The sequence below is a fragment of the Limulus polyphemus genome, unplaced genomic scaffold, assembly GCF_000517525.1.
Source record: "Limulus polyphemus unplaced genomic scaffold, Limulus_polyphemus-2.1.2 Scaffold2678, whole genome shotgun sequence".
NCBI classification, from domain to species: Eukaryota; Metazoa; Arthropoda; class Merostomata; order Xiphosura; family Limulidae; genus Limulus; species Limulus polyphemus.
In genome coordinates, this window is record NW_013668288.1 from 80,220 (window position 1) to 103,525 (window position 23,306).

Consider the following 23,306-nt stretch of genomic DNA (forward strand, 5'->3'; position numbering starts at 1 on the left):
ATTCTCCACAGATTGGGTTATCGTTGCAGAGCAGCTAGACGGAAGCCCTTATTAAGACCTGCCAACATAGTCAGAAGAAAGAAGTGGGCAAGTGATATGATGACCATGCTTCTGGGCTTTTGGAAGACCGTATTGTTCTCAGACCAATTAAGATTCGCTCAATGTTCGGACAGTGGAAAGATATGGGTCTGGAGAATGCCTCACCAAGAGTTTTGGCTCAACAGATTGCAACCAACTGTGAAGCATGGTGGTTTCAGCGTGATGGTTTGGGGTACTGTTTGGGTTGGTGGGAGATCGAGCTTAGTGGAGTGCGTTGGGAACATAATTATTGCGAAATACGTCGAAATATTGCCACTTTATTCCTCGGGTTCGTGGACAAGAACACAACGTTGTTCCAGGAAGATGGAGCACCGTGTCACACTGCTAGAAACACCCAAAAGTGGCAGGAAGAAAATGGTATCCAGAAATTGCCCTGGCCGAGCCAATCTCCTGACATGAACCCCATCGAAAACTTCTGGGCCATACTCGACCGGCAAGTCAAGAAACAACAACAACAAAAAAAACACAACAACCTCGAAGAGCGATCTACTCCAAGTTTTGAAGCTAGAGTGGGCGAAAATCCCACAATCTAAAATTGACGAGATGATTCCCACTATGCCTCAAAGGATTAACGAGCTCCTCGAAGCGAAAGGAAGATCTACTAGATACTAATTAAATTATAAATATATCAGTTCATGTGAATATGACTGAAAAATTTCATTTTTTTCTGAAAAGGTGATGTCTATTTACTTGTGACCACGCTGTGTATATTTTGTTTTGTTAATTCGAGTATTTGAGGGTTTTTTTTTGTTAGTAATTAAGCACAAAGCTACACAATGGGCTATCTGTGCTCTGCTAACCATGGGTATCGAAACCCGGATTCTAGCGTTGTAAGTCCGCAGATATTCCGCTGTGCTATTTTAGTTGACAAATTCTTACAAAATTTTCAGATGTTAGTATTTGTTTGTATTTTTAGAGCAAAGCCACATTGGGTTATCTGTTGTGTCCACCACAGGAGAATCGAACCCCGTATTTTAGTGTTGTATGTTCATGAACTTGCCGCTGTCCCCTCGGGTTAACAAATGTTAGCAATTAAATATTTCTATATGTATATTTTCCCTTTGTTTTACCAAATTAGTTTCGCGTTATTTAAGATTTTATTGTTTAAGTCAATATTGTGTGGTATCCACACTTTTTTTTTCTATTTTATTCAGTCTTATTATTAATTTTTGTGGTAAAACATCTTATTTTTTCTTTATTTTTCCCAAAAATATTGCCGTTAGTTTTAACTAATGATTTTTAGGCTTAAACATTGATAGAATTTTTATAGGCTTATTGGTTTTGGATGTTTCATCTTCTTTCGGCGTTTAAACCGTAATTTTTAAGACATATGATATAATTAGAAAAATACGTTCTGATAAGCGTGAAATATTGATGGATTTGTGAAATCTTCCACTTACCACAAAGCCACTTGGGTAAGACAATTTTATGAAATTGATAAATCGGGTATACTTCAACAATTTCCGCTGGGACGTTATGAATGAAGGTTTGGATGATAAGATTACGTTAGTGAGGCCTTGGACTCCTACTGCCTAGAGTTGTTTATTACTACCCCGGATAACTGGTCTAATATATATATATATAACAGCCAGTGTATATATAAAGAATGACGTCATTAAAATATTTGGTGTGCCAATATAGTAATGAGCTATTAAATAACCTGAGGACAACAATTTTGTTTTTTTAAGCAACAAGTTTTAATGTAAGAAAAAAAGAAATTTTCATATCCATTTTAATTTAGGACTTTTTATAAACGTTATTTATTGTAGTGCAACAACTGCTTGCAAGCACGACATACACAATTACATTATTGTAATGTAACAATGGCTTGCAAGCACGACATACACAATTACATTACTATAGTGTAACAATGGCATGCAAGCACGACATACACAATTACATTACTGTAGTGTAACAATGGCTTGAAAGCACGACATACACAATTACATTACTGTAGTGTAACAATGGCATGCAAGCACGACATACACAATTACATTATTGTAATGTAACAATGGCTTGCAAGCACGATATACACAATTACATTACTATAGTGTAACAATGGCATGCAAGCACGACATACACAATTACATCGTAGATATAAAACATCTAATTTATTTCACCCAAAACATGACTATGCTACGTTGGTCAGAATAATGATATTTTCAATGTTATTAGCTAGTTTCTCGTGTTTTTTCAAAGCAAAGAAACGCATGGACGAGTACAGGCACGTGTAATTTTGTGGTTAGGTTTAGTATTTGTTTGTTTAGCTATTTACCGTGTCCACTGCGGAGAATCGAACCTTGGATTTTAGAGTTGTACCTCCGCAAACCGACTGCTGTTCCTTCGGGAGACTAGATTTAGTATTATTCCACGAGAAGAGCAACACGAAAATTACACAAAAAGTAATAGCTTTAAGAGATTATAGTTGTTTGGTGGATTTTCTTTCGAAGGATATAATAAATTGCTATGCTATTCACATTTCTTTTAAGCCAATATAATGATTCGAAAATTATAAGCATTCCTTCACTTTGCTTTGACAGATTTATCATTTAAATGCCGATTAAAAGAAGCATAGTAGTTCAACAAAATTGTAATGTAAAGATAATATAATAGAACGTTTTCAGTATCTGTGTCACTAAGAAAAAAAGATACAGCTACAAAAGAGGAGCCTAACAAAACAAATATACAGAGGGTTAAAATGTTATCTTAGAACAATTTTGATATGAAAGTCACAAAGACGCTTTACAAACACAGGCAATATAAGGTCGGGGAGGAACAGAATGTATCAAAACTACATTTTGGCATTGTTTAACGTTTTGTAGGTAGTGTGATGCCACCGAATATTGTTCCCCTTTGGGAAGAGTGTGTATCATAAAGATGTGTTCAGATTTAGGACTTATAACTTACCAGATGGGATATATTGGTACTTAATGGCATTGGAAAACAAAGGCTGCCCACTTTTCCCAGGCAACAGTACGCAACAGGTTCAAGAAGGATATCCGTCTGTAAACGAAGCTAAAAAGGCATGGCTTCACCAAAATAAGGCTTCCAGTCATATTTCACGTGTAAAGTAGCATATCTCAAGTAGTTGAATAATGAAACGTGTAACCACGCTGTTCTACACGAAGACATATAGGTCAAGTCGCTGGACCCAGTGGCTGTGGATTTCTCTGTTTTTGGAAACGGGCTCTGGGAAACCGTCGTCCTCACATTCTGTATGGTTTATGGGCGCATCGGGGAGTAGTAGTGTGACTTGAACATAAGAGCTTTACGAGATGAGCCTTTTGCAATGAAAACTACGTGGCATGACTATTGTCATTATGCATGGTCGTCAGATAGATCATGACTGGACGTGGTGACATGGCTATAGGGTGAATCGTTTTAATATAACATACTCAATCTCGAAAAAAGTAGTTACTATTCGAAATAATGAGGTTGTGTTTGATCACAAAATAATAATATAAAACCCGTATTTAAATGATCATTGTTAAAACTTTAAAGTATCACATTAACTAAACACATATTGCATTCACTAATAGCTGACCCCCCAGTGGCGCAGCGGTATGTCCGCTGACACAAAACGCCAAAGTCCGGGTTTCGATACCCGTGGTAGATAGAACACAGATAGCCCCTTGTGAAGCTTTGTGCTTAGCTTTAAAACAACAACAGTTAATAGCTTTCGTCTTTCAAAGTTGATTTCCGAAATCGTTCTACTTTTCTTAAATTCAATCTGTACTTTTCTCATTTTCTCGAGATTCATTATTTCAGCTCGTCATCACTTGAAAATTAATCTCGCTGAAGTAAAGTTCTCGGTTAAGTGAGCTGAAAAATTGCCATGGAATAAAACAGCTGTCTAACTTCTTTTATAACTATATTTCATTAAATATATCGAGTGTTTCATTATTTTTATGTTATAGAAACAGAATTATGTTCGAGGAACGTTTTCTTGATATTACAAATGACGCTTCGAACGTGAGTTTAAAGACGATTAGTCAAGTTATATTTTGTCAAAACTAAATTTTTCTCAGATACAGTCGAGATTAGAAACAACTAGCAGAAGTAATTTATTCAATTAATGGAAACTTCTAGAACAGTTATATTTTTAGTGCTTAGTCTAAGAAGACTATTAATTGCTTTGCCTGTACATCTGTTTGACGCTATTTAACAATTTCTGCGTATGAACTGTATAACAGAAAGTGTATTTGGCAATTGAGAATATGTATATATCTGTACACAAATGTATTTTCTATTATTTGGAGACGACGATACTGAAAATTAAGGGTCTTTGATATGCTCGTTTAGCTTAGTGTGTTTGTGTGTAATTAAGCACAAAGCAACACAATGGGCTATCTGTGCTCTGCCCACCACGGGTATCGAAACCCGGATTCTAGCGTTGTAAGTCCGCAGACATACCGCTGTGCCACTAGGGGGGGGGCAAACGATGACATACAACTTTCGATTAGTTCTGGATATATTATTTATGAGACATTTAATTATTCTTTATTATTATTATTAATATATAATAATAATAATATATATTATAATATATTTATTAATATAATGAATTATAATCGGAGTTTCTCTCATAGATTTCGAAAAGTGTAAAAACAAAGCCAACAATCAATTTCACCATATTTTTTTTTACATTTTGAATTACGTTTCCAGCTAATTTTGCACCCTATCAACCCTTCACCCATTGATCTTGAATCTATGCAAACCCATCTATTACTTATTTATGCTTTAAGATACATAAGCATGTAATATGAAATAGACAAAAAACAAGTTCTGTTATCGATTACTTAGTACCACCTATTGTTTTAGTATTTGGTTAAAAGTCTACAAAAATCAATACTTACTGATGAAAGTGCTAAAAATCAGCACATTTTTGTTAAAGTTTAAAAATGAAGACAAAACAATGTTCATGCACACATGTTAGTGTCGAAAGTGTAGGAGATCTATACCATTAATTTCCTTAGACATCATTAATTTTCTTTGGTGTTTTCTTATTCTTTCTTTTCACAGGTCAGTGCGTATGCAACGGCATTTCACGAGGCAGTTCTTCTTTACGCCCTAGCGTTGAATGAAACTCTGGAAGAAGGGGACGATATCATGAATGGCAGAGTTATTACCCAGAAAATGTGGAATCGCACATTTGAAGGTAGATAATGCAACAGAAATCATTTAGATAATTTGATATAAGAATTTGTTTGTTTATTTAAAGTTAAGCACAAAGCTACACAATGGGCTATCTATGCTCTGCTCACTACGGATATCGAAACCCGGTTTCTAGCGTTGTAAGTCTGCAGACATTCCTCTGTGCCACTGGGGGCTGATCTAAGAGTAAAAAGATTCAGAACAATGTGAAAAATTGAACGTAAATATACATGTTAGATATTCAGAAGCTCAATTCATTTTAAACATATTTTACCTGTTCCATTTACGACGACAATTTAAACTGCCGTTTTTGATCGAATTATCACATAGAACACAGAAATCAGCCGGTGCAGCTAGGAGAGTTAGAGCGTAGTCTCAACAAGCAAAATTATAATTAAAGCGTTTTAAAAGAAAACGAACACAAAATATCTTCCATATTGTATTCGTTTATGTAAAGTTCAACATTTGATAATAAGTTTGTTTAAATAATAATTATCTCCGCCACCGAAGGTTTTGTTTGTTTGTTTTGAATTTGTCAATATTTTCTTTGATGATCTGCTAATTGCTCATATACTATTTATGTTACAACCCTACTCCATGTGTGTGTGTGTGTATGTGATTGATATCTAAGAAAATTAACTCAAACTTCACTTCTGAGTGATTTTGGATTAGCAAACTTATGTACAGAATCATTCTTCAATTAAATATTTTTTTATTTAGAATTTTTTTTAACTTTGTTTTTTCCATTTTAATTTCTCACTCTATCCACTGATTTTGTTGAAAATTTCTTGATTTCCATGATTTTTATTGGTTTATATAATATTCACAGGACCATGCAATTCCACATAAAATTACATCTTCTGAAATTCTTTTCAGATTTTGACAAACAGCGAAAGATTATCCAGAGATCATGGAAGCCATTTTTGAATTATGTATCTAAATATGTAAAGCTTTCTTAACCTATAAATAACACAGGCCTGCGAATTTAAGCTCCATAAGTAATGGATTTTCCATAATTCAGCTACGCAGATTTCGAAAATAATATTCATTTTTTTTTCTATCACGTAAGGATTTTTTTACAAATCGGGAAGAAAAAAAAACTCTTACGTAGATCAAATTATTATTTCGTTTACCACAATGAACATTTTTTATTATTATGTTTGTTAACAAAAATACAAACAAACTAAAGAAAAGGGAAGAACATTGGTGTCAAACGAATATGCATTCTAATTCATCCTGACTTTTTTTTTGTGAAATCTACGTCTTTTAGTCTAAAACCTACGTGTTGTTGCCTTTCTTTTATGTTTTGCATTATGAGGTTTTGTGAAAAATCTGTACGTGGTGGAGAAAAATGGATATAATTTTCGGATTCAGCGTACAGGAACTACTTTTGGACTATTTAGTAAAAATAAAGAGAGATCTAGTCCACGTAGCAGCAACAAATTAATTTATCTCTCAGGTATACATCCACTGTCACCTGTAGGCCTAGTTTCAACAACAAAACCTTTCAATGGAAACTACAAACTACCGTAGTCCAAATAAACTAATAAAGTTTAACATCAATTTTTTTTGATTGATAACAAATCTGACTAACTTAATCATTAGCTTACAGAAATAATAACTCTTGGTGACCTGAATAGCGTAATTAATCAACAACTTACTCAGTCTTTCCTTGATAATCAAATACTCTATTGTCTATTTTTGTAGCTATGCTTAACTTTCGCTTCAACCAAGCATGGGAAGTTTCTATATTCCGTGATTACTTTTAAGAAGTTTATAGACCTTGCGACAACATCATGGTTAGCAGCTCCATCTATCAAAAACTAAATTATAACTTTGCAAATATAGCCTTCAAAAATATTTTTATGTGACATAGTAGGAGTTATTATATAATCTTGACCTTATATAACACAAATTTACACTTATTGGTTGTCAATAAGTGGAAGCACCTACCCTTACTTCCCAGATAGAATTGAGTTATTCATACTTACGAGTGGCTAACCCTTCTTATTGGCATGTGTTTCCCTTATGCAGATCACAATTACGTGGATTTACACAAATATTTTGTTATTTTCATGGATTGTTTGTTTGCTTGTTATTGATTTCGCGCAAAACTACACGAGGGCTATCTGCGCTAGCCATCCCTAATTTAGCAATGTAAGACTACAGGGAAGACAGCTAGTCATCACCACTCACCGCCAACTCTCGGGCTACTCTTTTACCAACGAATAGTGACCGTCATATAATAACGCCACCACGGCTGAAAGGGCGAGCATGTTTGGTGTGACAGGGATTCGAACCGGCGACCCGCAGATTGCGAGTCGAGCGCCCTAATCACCTGGCCATGGAAAAAAATTTGGTTTGAATTTCGCACAAAGCTATTGGAGGGCTATCTGTACCAGCCGTCCCTAATTTAGTAGTGATAGACTAGAGGGAAGGCAGGTAGTTAGCATTACCCACCGTCAAATCTTGGACTGTTCTTTTGCCAACGAATAGTGGAATGCTGCACTTTTGCCAACGAACAGTGGGATTAGCTATAACATTATAACGCTCCCACGGCTGAAAAGGCGAGCATGTTCCGTGATGAGGATTCGAACCCGCACATTGCGAGTCGAGCGCCCTAACCACGAAAAAAAGAAACAGGCCTCAATGCTACGATATCCACTTCTTTATTTAACAATATACATTGCAGTATTTAATGGCAAGGACAGTTTGAAATTTTATTAATTGTGATAGACAAATAAAAACAAATTCCCAGTTGAGTTCTGCAAGCAAAATAAACGTGTTACGACTCGAAACTAGTCCTAGCATATATATATATTCTTCTTCTTAGGCATCACAGGAAATGTAAGAATTGATGATAACGGAGATAGAAATGTCGATTTCTCGCTTCTGGACATGGACCCGGACACAGGAGACTTTCAGGTAAGTATTAAAAAAATTGTCTTATATTGTTACTCCTATGAACACTTTATATGACATATAAAAATGTTAAGGATTCACGAAAATATTTTTAAGTGTCATCAACACGATCTACCAGAAATTTTTTTATTATGAAAACCGAAAGTAGCTTAGCTTATAAATAATTGGATATGAGTAATTTGTATGTAATTGAACCCAAGACGACTGAGAATGTCATATTATAACAAATAACGTGATTGTAATTAATTGTTTTTCTTTCAGACTTAACGATATTTTTGAGAAATTATTATTCCTGAACAATTATTTTCGTTTAAAAACATAAAATGTACAAAACATTTTTACGCTGATGTTATAAAGTATAAGGTAACGAAGAGTGTTATACATATTTCACACCCTAATATAAATTATTTGATAATTCTGGTTAAAAGATATATTTTCTGTCTGCTGTGATTATCATGTTGCCTCAGTCGGGCAACATTTAGCAGTTAGGATGTCGGACTGGGAATCTTAGAATCGCGCTCCTTTTCGTAGCCATAGATGAGTTGCTTTTGTTTTGAATTTCGAGCAAACCTACAAGAGGGCTATCTGCGCTAGCCGTCCCTAATTTAGCACTGTAAGACTAGAGGAAAGGCGATAGTCATCACCACCCACCACCAACTATTGGGCTACTCTTTTACCAACAAATAGTGGGATTGACCGTCACATTATAACGCCCTCTAGTCTTATACTGCTAAATTAGGAACGGCTAGCACAGATAGCCCTTGTGTTGGTTTGCGCGAAATTCAAAACAGACAAGCAAACAAACAGAAATCAGGTTTTAGTAATAGAACTCTCGACTACTAATTACATTTATTTGCAACATATACTACAGTATGATGAAATGAATCATCACACAGGTTGTAGCCAACTATTATGGTGTAACAAAGCAATTTGAAAGAGTTCCTGGAAAAAAGATTCATTGGGCAGGCGGCCGGGAGGACCCACCGCCTGACATTCCTCCGTGCGGTTTCGACGGAACAAAGTGTTCTAACGGTAAAAATGTATTTTTTTAAAATTAAAACAAGTGTCTTTTGCAGTGTTATTGTTTTAAATATGCGAACAAAAATTAAATCGCCTTCTTGTTTTGTTTTTATTATTTTCACATTTTTTTTTCCGTAACATAAAAAACACTGAAAAATAACTTTATACCGAGTAAAGATAGTGAAGTCTTAGGACTTGTTTTCATTGTAGTGATAAAAGTTTGTGTCCTTAATTTAGGCCCACCGTGGTTCAGTGGTAAGCTAAAAATTCTGAGCAGATAATCAATCAATTATATAGTTTTGCGCTTGAATCAAATACATGTATATTTAAACATGCTTTTCAAATGATTATATAAAAATATTTGTTTAAATTTATTGTGGATGAATACTGAATAATTTATTTTCTGTGTTTTATAACAATGAATCTCTGAGACTACGTACGGTATCTTGCTTCCCAAAGGCACACATCGGGTATTTAACAATGAATCTCTGAGACTACGTACGGTAGGTATCTTGCCTCCCAGAGGCAAACATCGGGTATTTTCTCAGTTCTCATGGAAATTTTACGAAATATTCATTGTCAATGAATGGTGCTTATCAACCACAAAACTGAAAGGAAGTGTAGGAGAGACAACGATTTTCGATTTTACTGAATGGACAGATTTTTTAGCCGCGGCATAGCGGCTCATAGAACGTCTCTGAGTTTTTTTTTTAAGCACACACTTTTTAACTCATATCTCCGTCATCTCTTGACCGATTTGAAATCTATTTACAGTTTTGGACTCAGGAGGTTAAACCCTTTCGATGGATGTATATGACCACGCCCAAGGTCTGATAAGTTAATTTACTCTAATCCTGTCTAAAAGAATTTCAATTTGAGGTTAAGCTGGTAGACATCCTGATGAGTAATAAAATTGAATCGGGTAAACGCGCGTCCCGCGCTTGGTTTTGCTGGCGTACAAAAATTTAACTAATAAAAAGGAAAAAAAAGGTCTTATAGACTAATTTACTCTAATCCTGTGTAAAAAAATTTCAATTGCCGCGGTTAATGAGGTTTCCCTCTTGTTTTAATATACTTTGACTGAGTATGCGTTACTGTAATAAAATATCTTTAGAAATTCTTGCGAAGCCAGCGATAATCGGTAACCATAAGGACAACCAGCAGATATTCCGTCAAGATTAAACATATCTCGGAGGACAGATAACAGAAGCATTAGATTCAAAGCTTACTTGCCAGTGTAAGTTAGCAAAATGCTGGACGTGCTACCAGTGCAGCGGATGTGGATATCATCATAACGTAATACCACTAACGCAGAAAGCAAGACTTAATAAAGGGGTAGTCCGGCATAGATAGGTGGTTAGGGGCGCTCGAGTCGCAATCTGCGGGTCGCGGGTTCGAATCCCCGTCACACCAAACATGCTCGCCCTTTCAGCCGCGGGAACGTTATAATGTGGTGATCAATCCCACTATTCGTTGGTAAAAGAGTTGGCAGTGGGTGATGATGACTAGCTGCCTTCCCTCTAGTCCTTCAATGCTAAATTAGGGACAACTAGCGCAGATAGTTTTAATGTTGCTTTGCGCGAACTTCCAAATAAACCGAACCAAAGTAAAAGAGGTCAGTAGAGAATGTCCGTTGATAAAAATGTCAAACGGATGAAGAGAAACACGTCTACCTACAGACCGGGTATGTTCACAAAATCTTCGGAATACGTGGACAACCATGGCCAGAGCGATGAGACTGATTAGCCTTGAGAATATAAAAGACCACTCTGACCACTATATCATTAGAAAGTCACCGCAGAAATCTCCCCAGATCAAGTCCTACAGATCCCTATATTTTACTCTAACTTTTCAGGATTTCCGGATCTCGTCAACAGTTAACCCGGTTAACCCAGAGATTCGTTGTTAAGTAATATTAATTAACAACAAAGAAACTGTTACCTGTGAGCTCAAAAGTACTACTAAACTTGCAATACCAGAGAAAACCATTATGTAACGTAAACTTAAAAACTGTACACACCAACGTGTCAGTTAGTATACTTTGTTACATGAATATACCTTAAGTATTTTTGTCAGAGTGATTTGCTTGTGTGTTTATAATTTCTCAATTCTTTCCAGAAAAAATCCCAAAATACGCTATCATCAGTGGCCTGTTGTCGGGGTTTCTTATCGCTCTGTGCATTACTTCCTTCTTTATTTATAGGTACGTAGGAAGATTTAACGGAAATATTCAACAAATTCCTAATAAAAAAAATCCCAAAATACGCTATCATCAGTGGCCTGTTGTCGGGGTTTCTTATCGCCCTGTGCATTACTTCCTTCTTTATTTATAGGTACGTAGGAAGATTTAACGGAAATATTCAACAAATTCCTAATTAAAAACATATTCCCAAAATACGCTATCATCAGTGGCCTGTTGTCGGGGTTTCTTATCGCTCTGTGCATTACTTCCTTCTTTATTTATAGGTACGTAGGAAGATTTAACGGAAATATTCAACAAATTCCTAATTAAAAACATATTTGGTGACATTTCATTTGGAGTTCTTCCACCTACAAATTTGATGATTTTACTGGAATTTTAGAATATCAAATTTACGTTCAAAGTGATAACAAATACAAAAGATTTTCGACACGATGAGATAGTCTGTATAAGTTAAACCATGGCTTAGAACTTTTTTCTAATTAAATAAAAGATTGTAAATTGTAGTTCAAGAAGATACCAGAACACTTAATTTTTTAGATCGATCAATTTCAGATAATTCACAACACAGAAAGCGTATATGTTTTACATAAGGTTTAATTAGAAGTTGGTTCACTTAAAAACACGTGTTCCTAATTTTTATATATGATATACTGAGGTACTCCTAGTTTAAATACAGGTAGTTTGAAACTGGGAGAAACTGAGTGTCCACATAGCATCAGGTAAGTTTATTTAGAGGATACTCCATAAAAGAAGTCGTTGAAATCGGGACTGAATACTAAGAGGGATATGGGTCCTTAAACGATCACAGGATTATTATAGGTGGGGATTTTTATTTATTGAATTAAATGACTTAGAATCCTTTCAGCAAACAATAACAGTTATAGAGAGATGACGATCGATGTATTGATTTGTATAAACGAACACGCCAGTGATGCGTAGCTATGTTTATTTTAATAATAACATTCGAATCTAGTGCAAATAATGATTTTTAATCAGTTTTAAACTGGTTAGATGGAACATTTGGAACGTTTTAGAAATGAAGAGAAGAATGAAAAAAAAATTACGTTTAAAATTTGTGGTATAAAGTCATGTAAACTACAGACGCATTTTTTACCCCACATCTCTCTTAAATTTGTCTATTTAGAAATCGAAACACAGAAAAAATGGTTTCTTATGCTTTACCAGTCTTAAACGTATAAATCATAACTTTTAAAGGTTGAAACTTATTTATCGTCTCATATACAAGTATTGAACAAAGCGTTTATTCATTTTGTTCTATGAAAAAAATATGAACGCGATTGATGGGACGAGGGTTGATTTGACCAATGGTAGCTACAAATTGCTGATTTCCAGATCAGTCTCTGTTTAGCGATAGTTTCATCGTGTTGAAGCCATAAACTGTTGATTTCCAGGCCAGAATCTCTGTTTAGCGATAGTTTCATCGTGTTGAAGCCATAAATTGCTGATTTCCAGGCCATAATCTCTGTTTAGCGATAGTTTCATCGTGTTGAAGCCATAAACTGCTGATTTCCAGGCCAGAATCTCTGTTTAGCGATGATTTCATCGTGTTGAAACCGTAAACTGCTGATTTCCAGGCCAGAATCTTTGTGTAGCGATAGTTTCATCGTGTTGAAGCCATAAACTGCTGATTTCCAGGCCAGAATCTCTGTAAGATGATGTCGCAGGAGTTTGGACAAGAAACGTATTTCCCAATGCACTTATTAACAGCGGGAACTCGTGTAACAGAGGTAGGAACTATAAACTTCAGAAACGTATATAAAGTATGTTAATTTTCTCTTATGGCACTTTTTTTAAAATATATAATAGAGTGTTTTTCAACCATTTCAGCCCTTGTACCATGACAGTACTATACAATGTTGAGGCGAACGAGGATAGTACTATACAATGTTGAGGCGATAAGTAAACGCTTTATTCTACTTGGTATATTGTTTTAGTATCTCATTGTTTGTTGTGAAGAGCAAAGCTACAAAATGGGCAAAAAAGGGTAACGGAAACCGGTTTTTAACACTACAGACTTTCACACTTACCATTGAGCTACTTGGGGGGGGGGGCATTTATTTAAAGGAAAACAAAATTAAAAAGTGAATATAAACAACATTTTAAAGTCATTCATTTTCTTTTAATCGTTCAATGTGCCACCAGTTGAGATCCTCTGATCTAATTGAACTAGATTGTGTTAGTAACTTGGGTAAGTAATTTGCTGTTGGATAAGTCAGTTTATAAACGAAGTCTGGAAGAAATCGTGTTACTGGGGTTTGAAACTTTCAACCCCACAGGATAGCTACATGATTTGGAACTGATAGAATAGAAAGAATTAACGCACACCGCCAATTCTTGGGCTATTGTAATCGAATAGGAGGAATATAACCGTCATTCTTATAACGTACCCATTCTTAAAAGTGCGATCCGCGATTTTGTTTTTGCGACGGGACGCGAACCATGGACATTCGCATTCACAGTCCATCACTCTAATCTTTTCGCTATTCCCGGTAATATTTCATACAAAATGGTAGTCAGGTAGCTTTGTATATATTTGAGATTAACAACTTGGCTACGTAATGTTAAGAAAACTAAAGCTTAAATCATGTTTATGTTTTTTTTTCTTCATGCAAGTTAGTTAACGTAAAGAAAATTGGAACATGCAACCGAAAACATATTTTTACAGTAAAAAATAGAAATTAACGTAATGTATATAGTCGTGTAAATTTTTTTCTCTATGGTTTTATATTTCCTCTGTATTGTCTTTTACCCTAAAATGTGTAAACTACACCCACTTATTAAATTCGCCATTCTAAAACATTACACATTAAAGAAAAACATGATCATGTTTAAAATCATTATTACAAGTTATCAAACCCACTTATGTTAAAAGAAATTAAATAAAAAGATATATAGATATAACTAGTAAAGGGTAGGAAATGGTTTGAGCTAGTATTGTTACACAACCACATTCATAAGGATAACTTTGGAACATGAACGTTTCGTTATCCTGTATATCTGAAAGTATTAAAGTTACTGTTGTTTGTCTGTTAGTTAGTTTTCGGATCTTCGCGCAGAGCTACTGAGGGGCTATCTGCTCTAGCCGTCCGTAATTTCGAACTTATATACTAGAGGAAAGGCAGTTAGTCAATAACATCACTGCTTAGTCTTAACTGACCAGATAGTGGAACTTGTCTGTTACATTTATAACGCATCCATAGCCACAATGTGCAGAGCTCTTTTTTATTTTATTTTTATAACGATAGACCCACAGCTCCATACGCTGGTACGCCAACCACCAGGCCATATTCCGTATTTCGATGTGATATAAAATTAAGTTTACACATTTATATATCTAATTAAAGACTTTGTTTATTTCAAGACGTTTTAAACAGGAGGCGGAGCTTGTTTCGATGACGTGGAAAATAAAGTGGGAAGAAATAACAACGTCTTCCTCTACGAATAGATATCTAGGCTCCAGGACAAGTCTCGGAAGAAACAGTCTTTATGTAAGAAATAAATATCTATATTTTTATCCTAGTGCCAATATGTCCGCACTTTTTTGTTTTTGTATAAACTGTTTTGGAAGTAGAACATTAGCGTTTGTTGAGTTTTTTAATCCAAAACTTCACAACTGTCTATCTGCGCTCTGTCCTTTGCGGATACTCAAACTCTGGATTTTAGCATTGTAAGTACGTACACTTACCGCGATATAGAATATTAATACGTTATAACTGTCTATTACCGATGTTGTAAGATTTATTCCACTCTATGTGTAGCAATGTTAACAGATAGGTAAATTTATTAACATGTTATCCAACTTAGAACATCAGTTACTCATTTATTAAATCACCATTGCTCTCAGTTATATAGTTAAACTCAAAACACGTATTCCTTCTCAAGCTTCTGGGTGATAATATTTAATTTAATTTCCAGTTAAAAGATTACTATCTTATCAACGGGCCTCAGCAAGGTTTGTAAAATCTACATCAGAGAATGAACTTATCTCATTGCTCATAGTGTTAAAAATAGGTGAGTTGATATTATAATATGATGTTGTTATAACACAAAGCGTAAAATAGCTGTTTTTCAATCTCTAACCATTCAGCTATTCGATGTTAAAGATGTTTTAAACATATACGTCTTCGCTGATGTATATACGTCTTCGCTGATGTATATACGTCTTCGCTGATGTAGTTTCTGAACAAGGAATTTGATGCTAGACATTCTCAGAGACATGTTAACAAACTTATATTTTGTAATATAATCAATGTCATTATATAAAAAAGTTTTTTTTCCAAAATGCAATGACCCAGATCTTGTGTTATACTGAAGGTGAATTTTAATACAAATGAACATTAAATGAACCTTCTACCAAAGGTTGGAAAAATTAATTTACTGTACTGAACGCTACAATGATTGAGGACTTCTAATCAGAGGAAGAGTCTATATTGTGAAGCTCAGCGGTAGAAACTACGACTTAAATCGCCATCTAGAGTTTCTGATGATAAAGTTTGAAGGGGGGGGGGTATTTGAATTTAAAAGGGCTTTATTAAAAAAATAATAATGATAATCTAAATGTTGAGTTCAACAAACTACTTCGGACTATTTTTGTGAAAGGTGCATCACTATAAACGTTTTAGAATATTATCTCCAAAACTGAGGCATATTGGCAGCAGAATAATGACATCTTTGCTACTCTCCATCTCAGTGTGAGGCATACTGACTATATCCAATATAATTCACCAGTTTCTGTAGCTAATAAACGATATATCTATATATTTGAGATTACATTCCCATTGAGCTGAAAATTATGTGAGCATGTTAGAGCATATTCCCACAAAATATTGTTGGAATGCATGATTACAGCATGTTTCCTCAGAAAGGCTTTACTTTTAATGCTATTACACCAATATGGAAATTTAGAATATCTAGATATTATCAAAATTTCTACACACATACGGATTCTGGGATTTCTGGTAAAGCATTATTACGTATATATTATGTTACTATCAAGAAAGTTCTACTTGTGAACACGTATGTTTCTTGAACTTTCTAGTTACAAATTTTTCGTTTTATATTGCCGATAATCAATAATTTATTTATTGCCATTTTTAATTTTATTAAAATTAAGTCATTCATGTTTATACTCAAGTAAGAGACATTTTATTTATTACAATTATTACTTGTAAAATGCCCAACTTTAGAGTTATCATTTAGTTTAAAAATACGTCAACCAAAGTTTTTTTATGTGTTCCCCTTTTCATTAATATTCTTTTAATACATATTCCATCCATTTTCAGAGGTTTAGGAGGCAAATTAAAAGTATGTGTGTTGGGAAGGGGGCAAGGTTTATTTGAACGAGCAAAGCGAGGGAATGTGCGCAACAGATACACCCATTACTTTTATGCATTTTCCTGCTTTTCTTGAGAGTAATTTTCCTATTTGATAAATTTTTACTTGGATAGATATTCCTATTTGATACATTTTTACTTGGATAGATATTCCTATTTGATACATTTTTACTGGGGTAGATTTTCCTATTTGATACATTTTTACTTGGATAGATATTCCTATTTGATACATTTTTACTGGGGTAGATTTTCCTATTTGATACATTTTTACTGGGGTAGATTTTCCTATTTGATACGTTTTTACTGGGGTAGATTTTCCTATTTGATACATTTTTACTGGGGTAGATTTTCCTATGTGATACATTTTTAATGGGATAAATTGAAAAGTGCGACCCTCCTTCCTACGCTACTGATTTGCATACATTTATTTGCACGTTGCATTAGTTTCAGTAGCCCCGAGGCTTGGAGCGTTTGCTTGTTATTAAGCACAAAGTTACACAATGAGATATCTGTGCTTTTCCCTTTGCGGGTACCGAAACCCGAATTTTAACTTAGTAAGCGCGGAGACTTACCGCTGAGCCAACAAGATACGGCCTAGAGCGCGAAGTAATCTTATTTTCTACCATTTACAGTCTTTATCAGTATGACAACGGTTAAAGAACACCTTTGGGGGCGATGTTTTTGTAGTATTTTCTGACCTAAATCTATAGCTCTTGAGTGGATATAAGACTTCAGTGAGTTAAGTATGAGATTAAATCACATATCAACCGTCACGTTCTTTTACATCGTAAAATATATTAAGATATGCTTCTATAGATCAACTGTTTATGGTTTCAAAGGAATAAAACAAGGATATAACTACTGTTATGTGACCTTTACTGGGAGATTTATGATAATAAAAAAAGACCAGTTTCACAAAGAATAAGTCTTATTTTTTGCCTTTGAGATTGGAATTTTCTCATAGCCAATCCCCAAATCAATTCTTGATGCGCTAAAACCATTTTTTTGTTAAATCTAGAAAAGTGCTATAAATTCTACTGGTATTTATCTTCTAAATGATAAGGTTATCGTGTTTGGAATACTAAAAAAAAGACAGTTACTATAGAAATGACAAATAATGAACAATTTCCAACAAAATCTTTCTCAGTGATTTTGTATCAAGCCTACTTGATGTGGAACTCTTGACGTATTTTATGTAACGTATCAAAACAAAATGAGAACGTCCATAAGGGATAAGAGAATAAAATTAAAAGAAAAACTGCTCATTTATGGTTCATCCAGATAAGCGCTAATAGTCCTTTTTTTGTTCTCTTAATTTAAAGAAATCTAATTGTTTGGAACATAAAACGGCGAACGGATATTACAAACGAGAACATCGAATATAACAATAGCGAAATCTAACTGTTTGGAATATAAAATACTGTGAGCGGTTATCACAAACAAGAATATAAAAAAAAACCGTTGAGAAATCTAATTGTTTGGAATATAAAACGGTGAACGGGTATTACAAACGAGAACATCAAATATAACAATAGCGAAACCTGATTGTTTGGAATATAAAACGATGAACGGGTATTACAAACGAGAACATCAAATATAACAATAGCGAAATCTAACTGTTTGGAATATAAAATACTGTGAGCGGTTATCACAAACAAGAATATAAAAAACCGTTGAGAAATCTAATTGTTTGGAATATAAAACGGTGAACGGGTATTACAAACAAGAACATCAAATATAACAATAGCGAAATCTAACTGTTTGGAATATAAAATACTGTGAGCGGTTATCACAAACAAGAATTTAAAAAAAAACCTTGAGAAATCTAATTGTTTGGAATATAAAACGGTGAACGGATATTACAAACGAGAACATCGAATATAACAATAGCGAAATCTAACTGTTTGGAATATAAAATACTGTGAGCGGTTATCACAAACAAGAATATAAAAAACCGTTGAGAAATCTAATTGTTTGGAATATAAAACTCTGTGAAGGGATATTAGAAACGAAAACATCAAATATAACAATAGCGAAATCTAACTGTTTGGAATATAAAACTCTGTGAAGGGATATCAGAAACGAAAATATCAAACACAAAAGTAGAAAAACGTTTGGGGATTAAAGGTTAGCATAACATAAGAAGAAAAAACGTTTCCTTTGTTAGTTTGATTGAACAAACATATATCTATATATATCTGTTTTCGAAACGTACGGTTCGCACTTTTTTGCGAAACTCCTGGTAGCTCGGCGGTAAGTCCGAGGGCTTATAACAAAATTTGGGTTTCGATACCCGAAAAAGGGGGAAGAGCAGAGATAGTTAACTGTGTAGTCTTGTGCATGCTTAACAACAAAGAAACCGAACATTTTTATATGGTGCTTTTTACCAGACTAATTGTATACGTTCTTTAATTATAGGATTCAACATACGATAAGTTGTGTTTTCATCTAAATTTTCAATAACTTTAATACTGGTTCCAATACTGTGCATGCTTAACAACAAAGAAACCGAACATTTTTATATGGTGCTTTTTACCAGACTAATTGTATACGTTCTTTAATTTTAGGATTCAACATACGATAAGTTGTGTTTTCATCTAAAGTTTCAATAACTTTAATACTGGTTCCAAACTATTCAATGTAATTAGGTTAGTTGATGATGTTTTTATTCCTTAACTTGGATGATGTACTAATCCTTTAATAATTTCATTTCTAGTACAATGAACGTTTACTTCCTTACTTGGATGAGGCACTGGTCCGTCAGTGTTCGTATTTTTAATGTAATGAATTTTCTGAGTTTAGACAACATTTATTGCTTGTAAACTGTAAGATTACGGACTACCACTGAGAATAGAAATATGAACTTTTAGCAGTAATTTTAATTCATCTAAAATATTACAAGCTGTAACCATCACTAACACTATTACTCCAGTAATATAGCTGTAATCATAACTAATCCTATTACTCCTGTAATATAGTTGTAACCATAACTAACACTATTACTCCTGTAATATAGCTGTAACCATAACTAACACTATTACTCCTGTAATATAGCTGTAACCATAACTAACCCTATTACTCCTGTAATATAGCTGTAACCATAACTAACCCTATTACTCCTGTAATATAGCTGTAACCATAATTAACACTATTTTTACCATAACATATACCATATTAAAAATTCAAATCGTTCTAAACTTTATAGATTTTAGTTTTCTAAGGCGTTAATTTAGGACATTACTTATTTCTAATCAGTTTGAGTTACAGAATTGTCTAGATTAATTTATAAGCCATTTTTTTATTATTTTACTCTTGTTTTAAACAGTTAGCTTATTTTTGATCTGAAGCTCTTTAATAAGTTTAATTTATGGTGATTTTAATTACCCGTACAACTTATGTTTTGACTTCCACAACACTGATTGGCTATGGATGGATGAGGTAGTATGACATAACTTCGTGCATTCGTCGAAGATAGGTTGAGTAGTAAACTGAATCATAGTGAGGCTATACTTGTGTACAGAAGCGCATTGTGCTAATACAACAATGAATTGACAGACAACGATTTATTAGCGTAATAAAGTGGTATTGTTTTTGATGAACAAGCTACATGTTTCGATGGAACACTAATCTGTCTTCTTGAGTTGAACAAGTCGCTAGTTAATACCTGCACGAATGAAAATATCAAATAAATGTCTAATAAAATAGTTTTATAAGTCAAGTGTTTATGTGAGTTAATTTCTTGAGCCCTACTTTGCTAATGTTAACCAATATTTCAGAGTTCTTGTTCCGAAGAGACTTTAGCTTCTGGCATGAAAGGAAAACAGGTGTTTACAAAAACAGGTTATTACAAGGTGAGGTTGAATTTATCTTGAAACTTGAAGTTTTTGTAATAGTACTTAAAATTAAATTGATCATATATGTATATATATGTGTAGTCTATTGAAAAGGAGTAACTTCTGTCAGTGTATTTATTTATTTTTAAACATAACATAACATTAAGGGACCATATGGTCCATCCAGACTGCCCTATCTACATTAAACTAAACCCTTAAAAAAAACACATCAAAGCCATCCCTTATCATTCAAATAAATTTGATCAATGAAAAATGTTTTATTTCAGGAAATCTCTTTTTTGTTTTTTAGTCTTGTGGGAACCCGAATTGAAATCAGTATACTTTTATTGTTGCTTATTGAAAAAAATGTTTTATTTCAGGAAATCCTTTTTTTTTGTTTGTTTGTTAGTCTTGTGAAAACCCGAATTGAAACCAGTACGCGTCTATTGTTGCTTATTGAAAATATGTTTTATTTGAGGAAATATATTTTTTGTTTGTTACTCTTGTGGAAACCCGAATTGAACTCAGTATACTTTTATTGTTGCTTATTGATAAAATGTTATATTTCAGGAAATCCTCATGTTTTTGTTTTTTAGTCTTGTGGAATCTCGAATTGAACTCATATACTTCTATTGTTCTTTATTGAAAATAAAATGTTTTATTTTAATAAATCTGTTTTTTTTTGTTAGGGAATAAATATTGCCATCAAACTTCTTGTGAAAACGCAACTCGAAATCAATAAACCTCTATTGTTGCTCAAAGAAAATTTTTTTGATTTATGGGGATTTAAGTCTGTTTTACTACACAATATAGTAACCTAAGTTAATTTACCAAAGTGAATAATTATTAATTATAATAGGCTTAATGGCATTTCTTTGGTTTGCTGACCCAAGCTGTGCTGATGAGCCTTGAATAGGCAAAACTGCAGCCCACAACAGAGGTTACGGTCAATTAAAGAATGCATTAGGTTTCTACTTCACAGATTCTCTTTTCAGTTTTACCTTTGGTGAAAAAAGAAAATATATCTTTAACAGATATATACAACTGAAAAAATACTTTATTTCAAGAAATCCTTTTTTGCTGTTGTTAGGAAGTCTTTGTTGCTATCTAACCTCCTGTGAAAATTCGAATCAAAATCAATACATCTCTATTAACAATAGAAATAAACGACCTCATAACATCAAAATGTTGCTTTTATTTGATTAGACATTCAACGTTTCGCTTTACAGCTTCTTCAGGAGCGTTGACTAGAACATAAATCGCTCCTGAAGAAGCTGTAAAGCGAAACGTTGAGTGTCTAATTAAAAAAAACAACATTTTGATGCCATAAGGTCGTTTATTTTTAGTATTAATATGTCTTCTATACACCAATATGCACTACAGAAATTAAATAATACATCTCTATTGCTGCTCAGTGACAAAACGTTTTATTTCTTTGTTTGTTTGCCAGGGAGTCATCGTTGCCATAAAACCTCTTGTAAAAACTCGGATCGAGATCAATAGACCTCTATTGTTGGAGTTAAAACGGGTAAGTTAATAAAAATATCAGATTCTTTTAACAATTTGACACTTAATCTTTAACTTCTACAAGACGAAAACGTTATTTGAAATAGCATTGTAAGCAAATAGATGACTTAGTAAGATTATTTGTTGAAAGATAGCGTTACATCGCATGATTAATCTGACAGAATTTTTTATAAGGCTTCTGAAGAAATGAAAAACATTAGCCTAATTTATACTCATATCCTTACTGAACCACTTATTGAACCGATCTATTTACACACACGAAAACCGTCTTCTTAAGCTTTATTTGATTGCTTTTTGAGGTTGAAAATCAGGAACTAAATATCTCATACTTTAAATAAATGATATCTTTTTCTTACTTATTTCTACCATGAGTGGATTAATAAGACCAAATACGTGAAAAACAAAGAAGCAAACAAACAATATAAATACATACTGTCCGGAAACTAGATTAACAAGTATATTCCTAGATGTGTTGAAACTTATATCGAACCCATATCACGCTGCCAAGGTTCTCCATGCATGACTTGTATCGAACCCATATCACGCTGCCAAGGTTCTCCATGCATGACTTGTATCGAACCCATATCACGCTGCCAAGGTTCTCCATGCATGACTTGTATCGAACCCATATCACGCTGCCAAGGTTCTCCATGCATGACTTGTATCGAACCCATATCACACTGCCAAGGTTATCCATGCATGCATGCTGTAATGCACCTAGACTGGTTTAATAATATTCTAGGATCCGTTGTAGTTGTAGCTGGGACTCGTTGAGACACGTGTAAATGATTTTGTTGATATGATATCGGGTCACCATACAAAATTTCTTTGAAGATTTCGTATTAATGAGCTATTGAAATATTTAACTGTTTTATTTGACGAATTCTGGGCACTAAACATGGCCCATAGTTAGATATCGAACTAGGGAATCTGAGGGTTTCGGGTTTGAGATGTGGTGCTACCAGGCACACTTCGCACTTTCAGCTGTAGGTGCGTTATAAGAGTAACAGTTAATCCTAATACATGGTTAAAAGAACCTGCGGTGTCTAGACGAGGTGCTACCATACACACTTCACACTTTGAGCTGTAGGTGCGTTATAAGAGTGACAGTCAATCCCAATATATGTTTAAGCGAACGTGCTTAAGGCGGCAGTTGCTGTCGACTAATGGACGTCACTCTGATAGTTTAAAATT

The 23,306-nt window shown here is 34.0% G+C and overlaps 1 protein-coding gene across 1 annotated transcript in view; it reads left to right on the forward strand.

The window, feature by feature from the left end:
- Positions 1–23,306, forward strand: part of LOC106467616 (atrial natriuretic peptide receptor 1-like) — a gene marked incomplete at its 5' end in the record, with an annotated part of 119,125 nt that overhangs the window by 44,448 nt on the left and 51,371 nt on the right. The window contains 7 exons of the mRNA XM_013927977.2: positions 5,122–5,257; positions 8,087–8,178; positions 9,072–9,207; positions 11,314–11,398; positions 14,781–14,907; positions 20,529–20,603; positions 22,036–22,113. Of these exons, the coding sequence (XP_013783431.2) occupies positions 5,122–5,257; positions 8,087–8,178; positions 9,072–9,207; positions 11,314–11,398; positions 14,781–14,907; positions 20,529–20,603; positions 22,036–22,113 (729 nt within the window). The remainder of the gene's footprint in view (positions 1–5,121; positions 5,258–8,086; positions 8,179–9,071; positions 9,208–11,313; positions 11,399–14,780; positions 14,908–20,528; positions 20,604–22,035; positions 22,114–23,306) is intronic.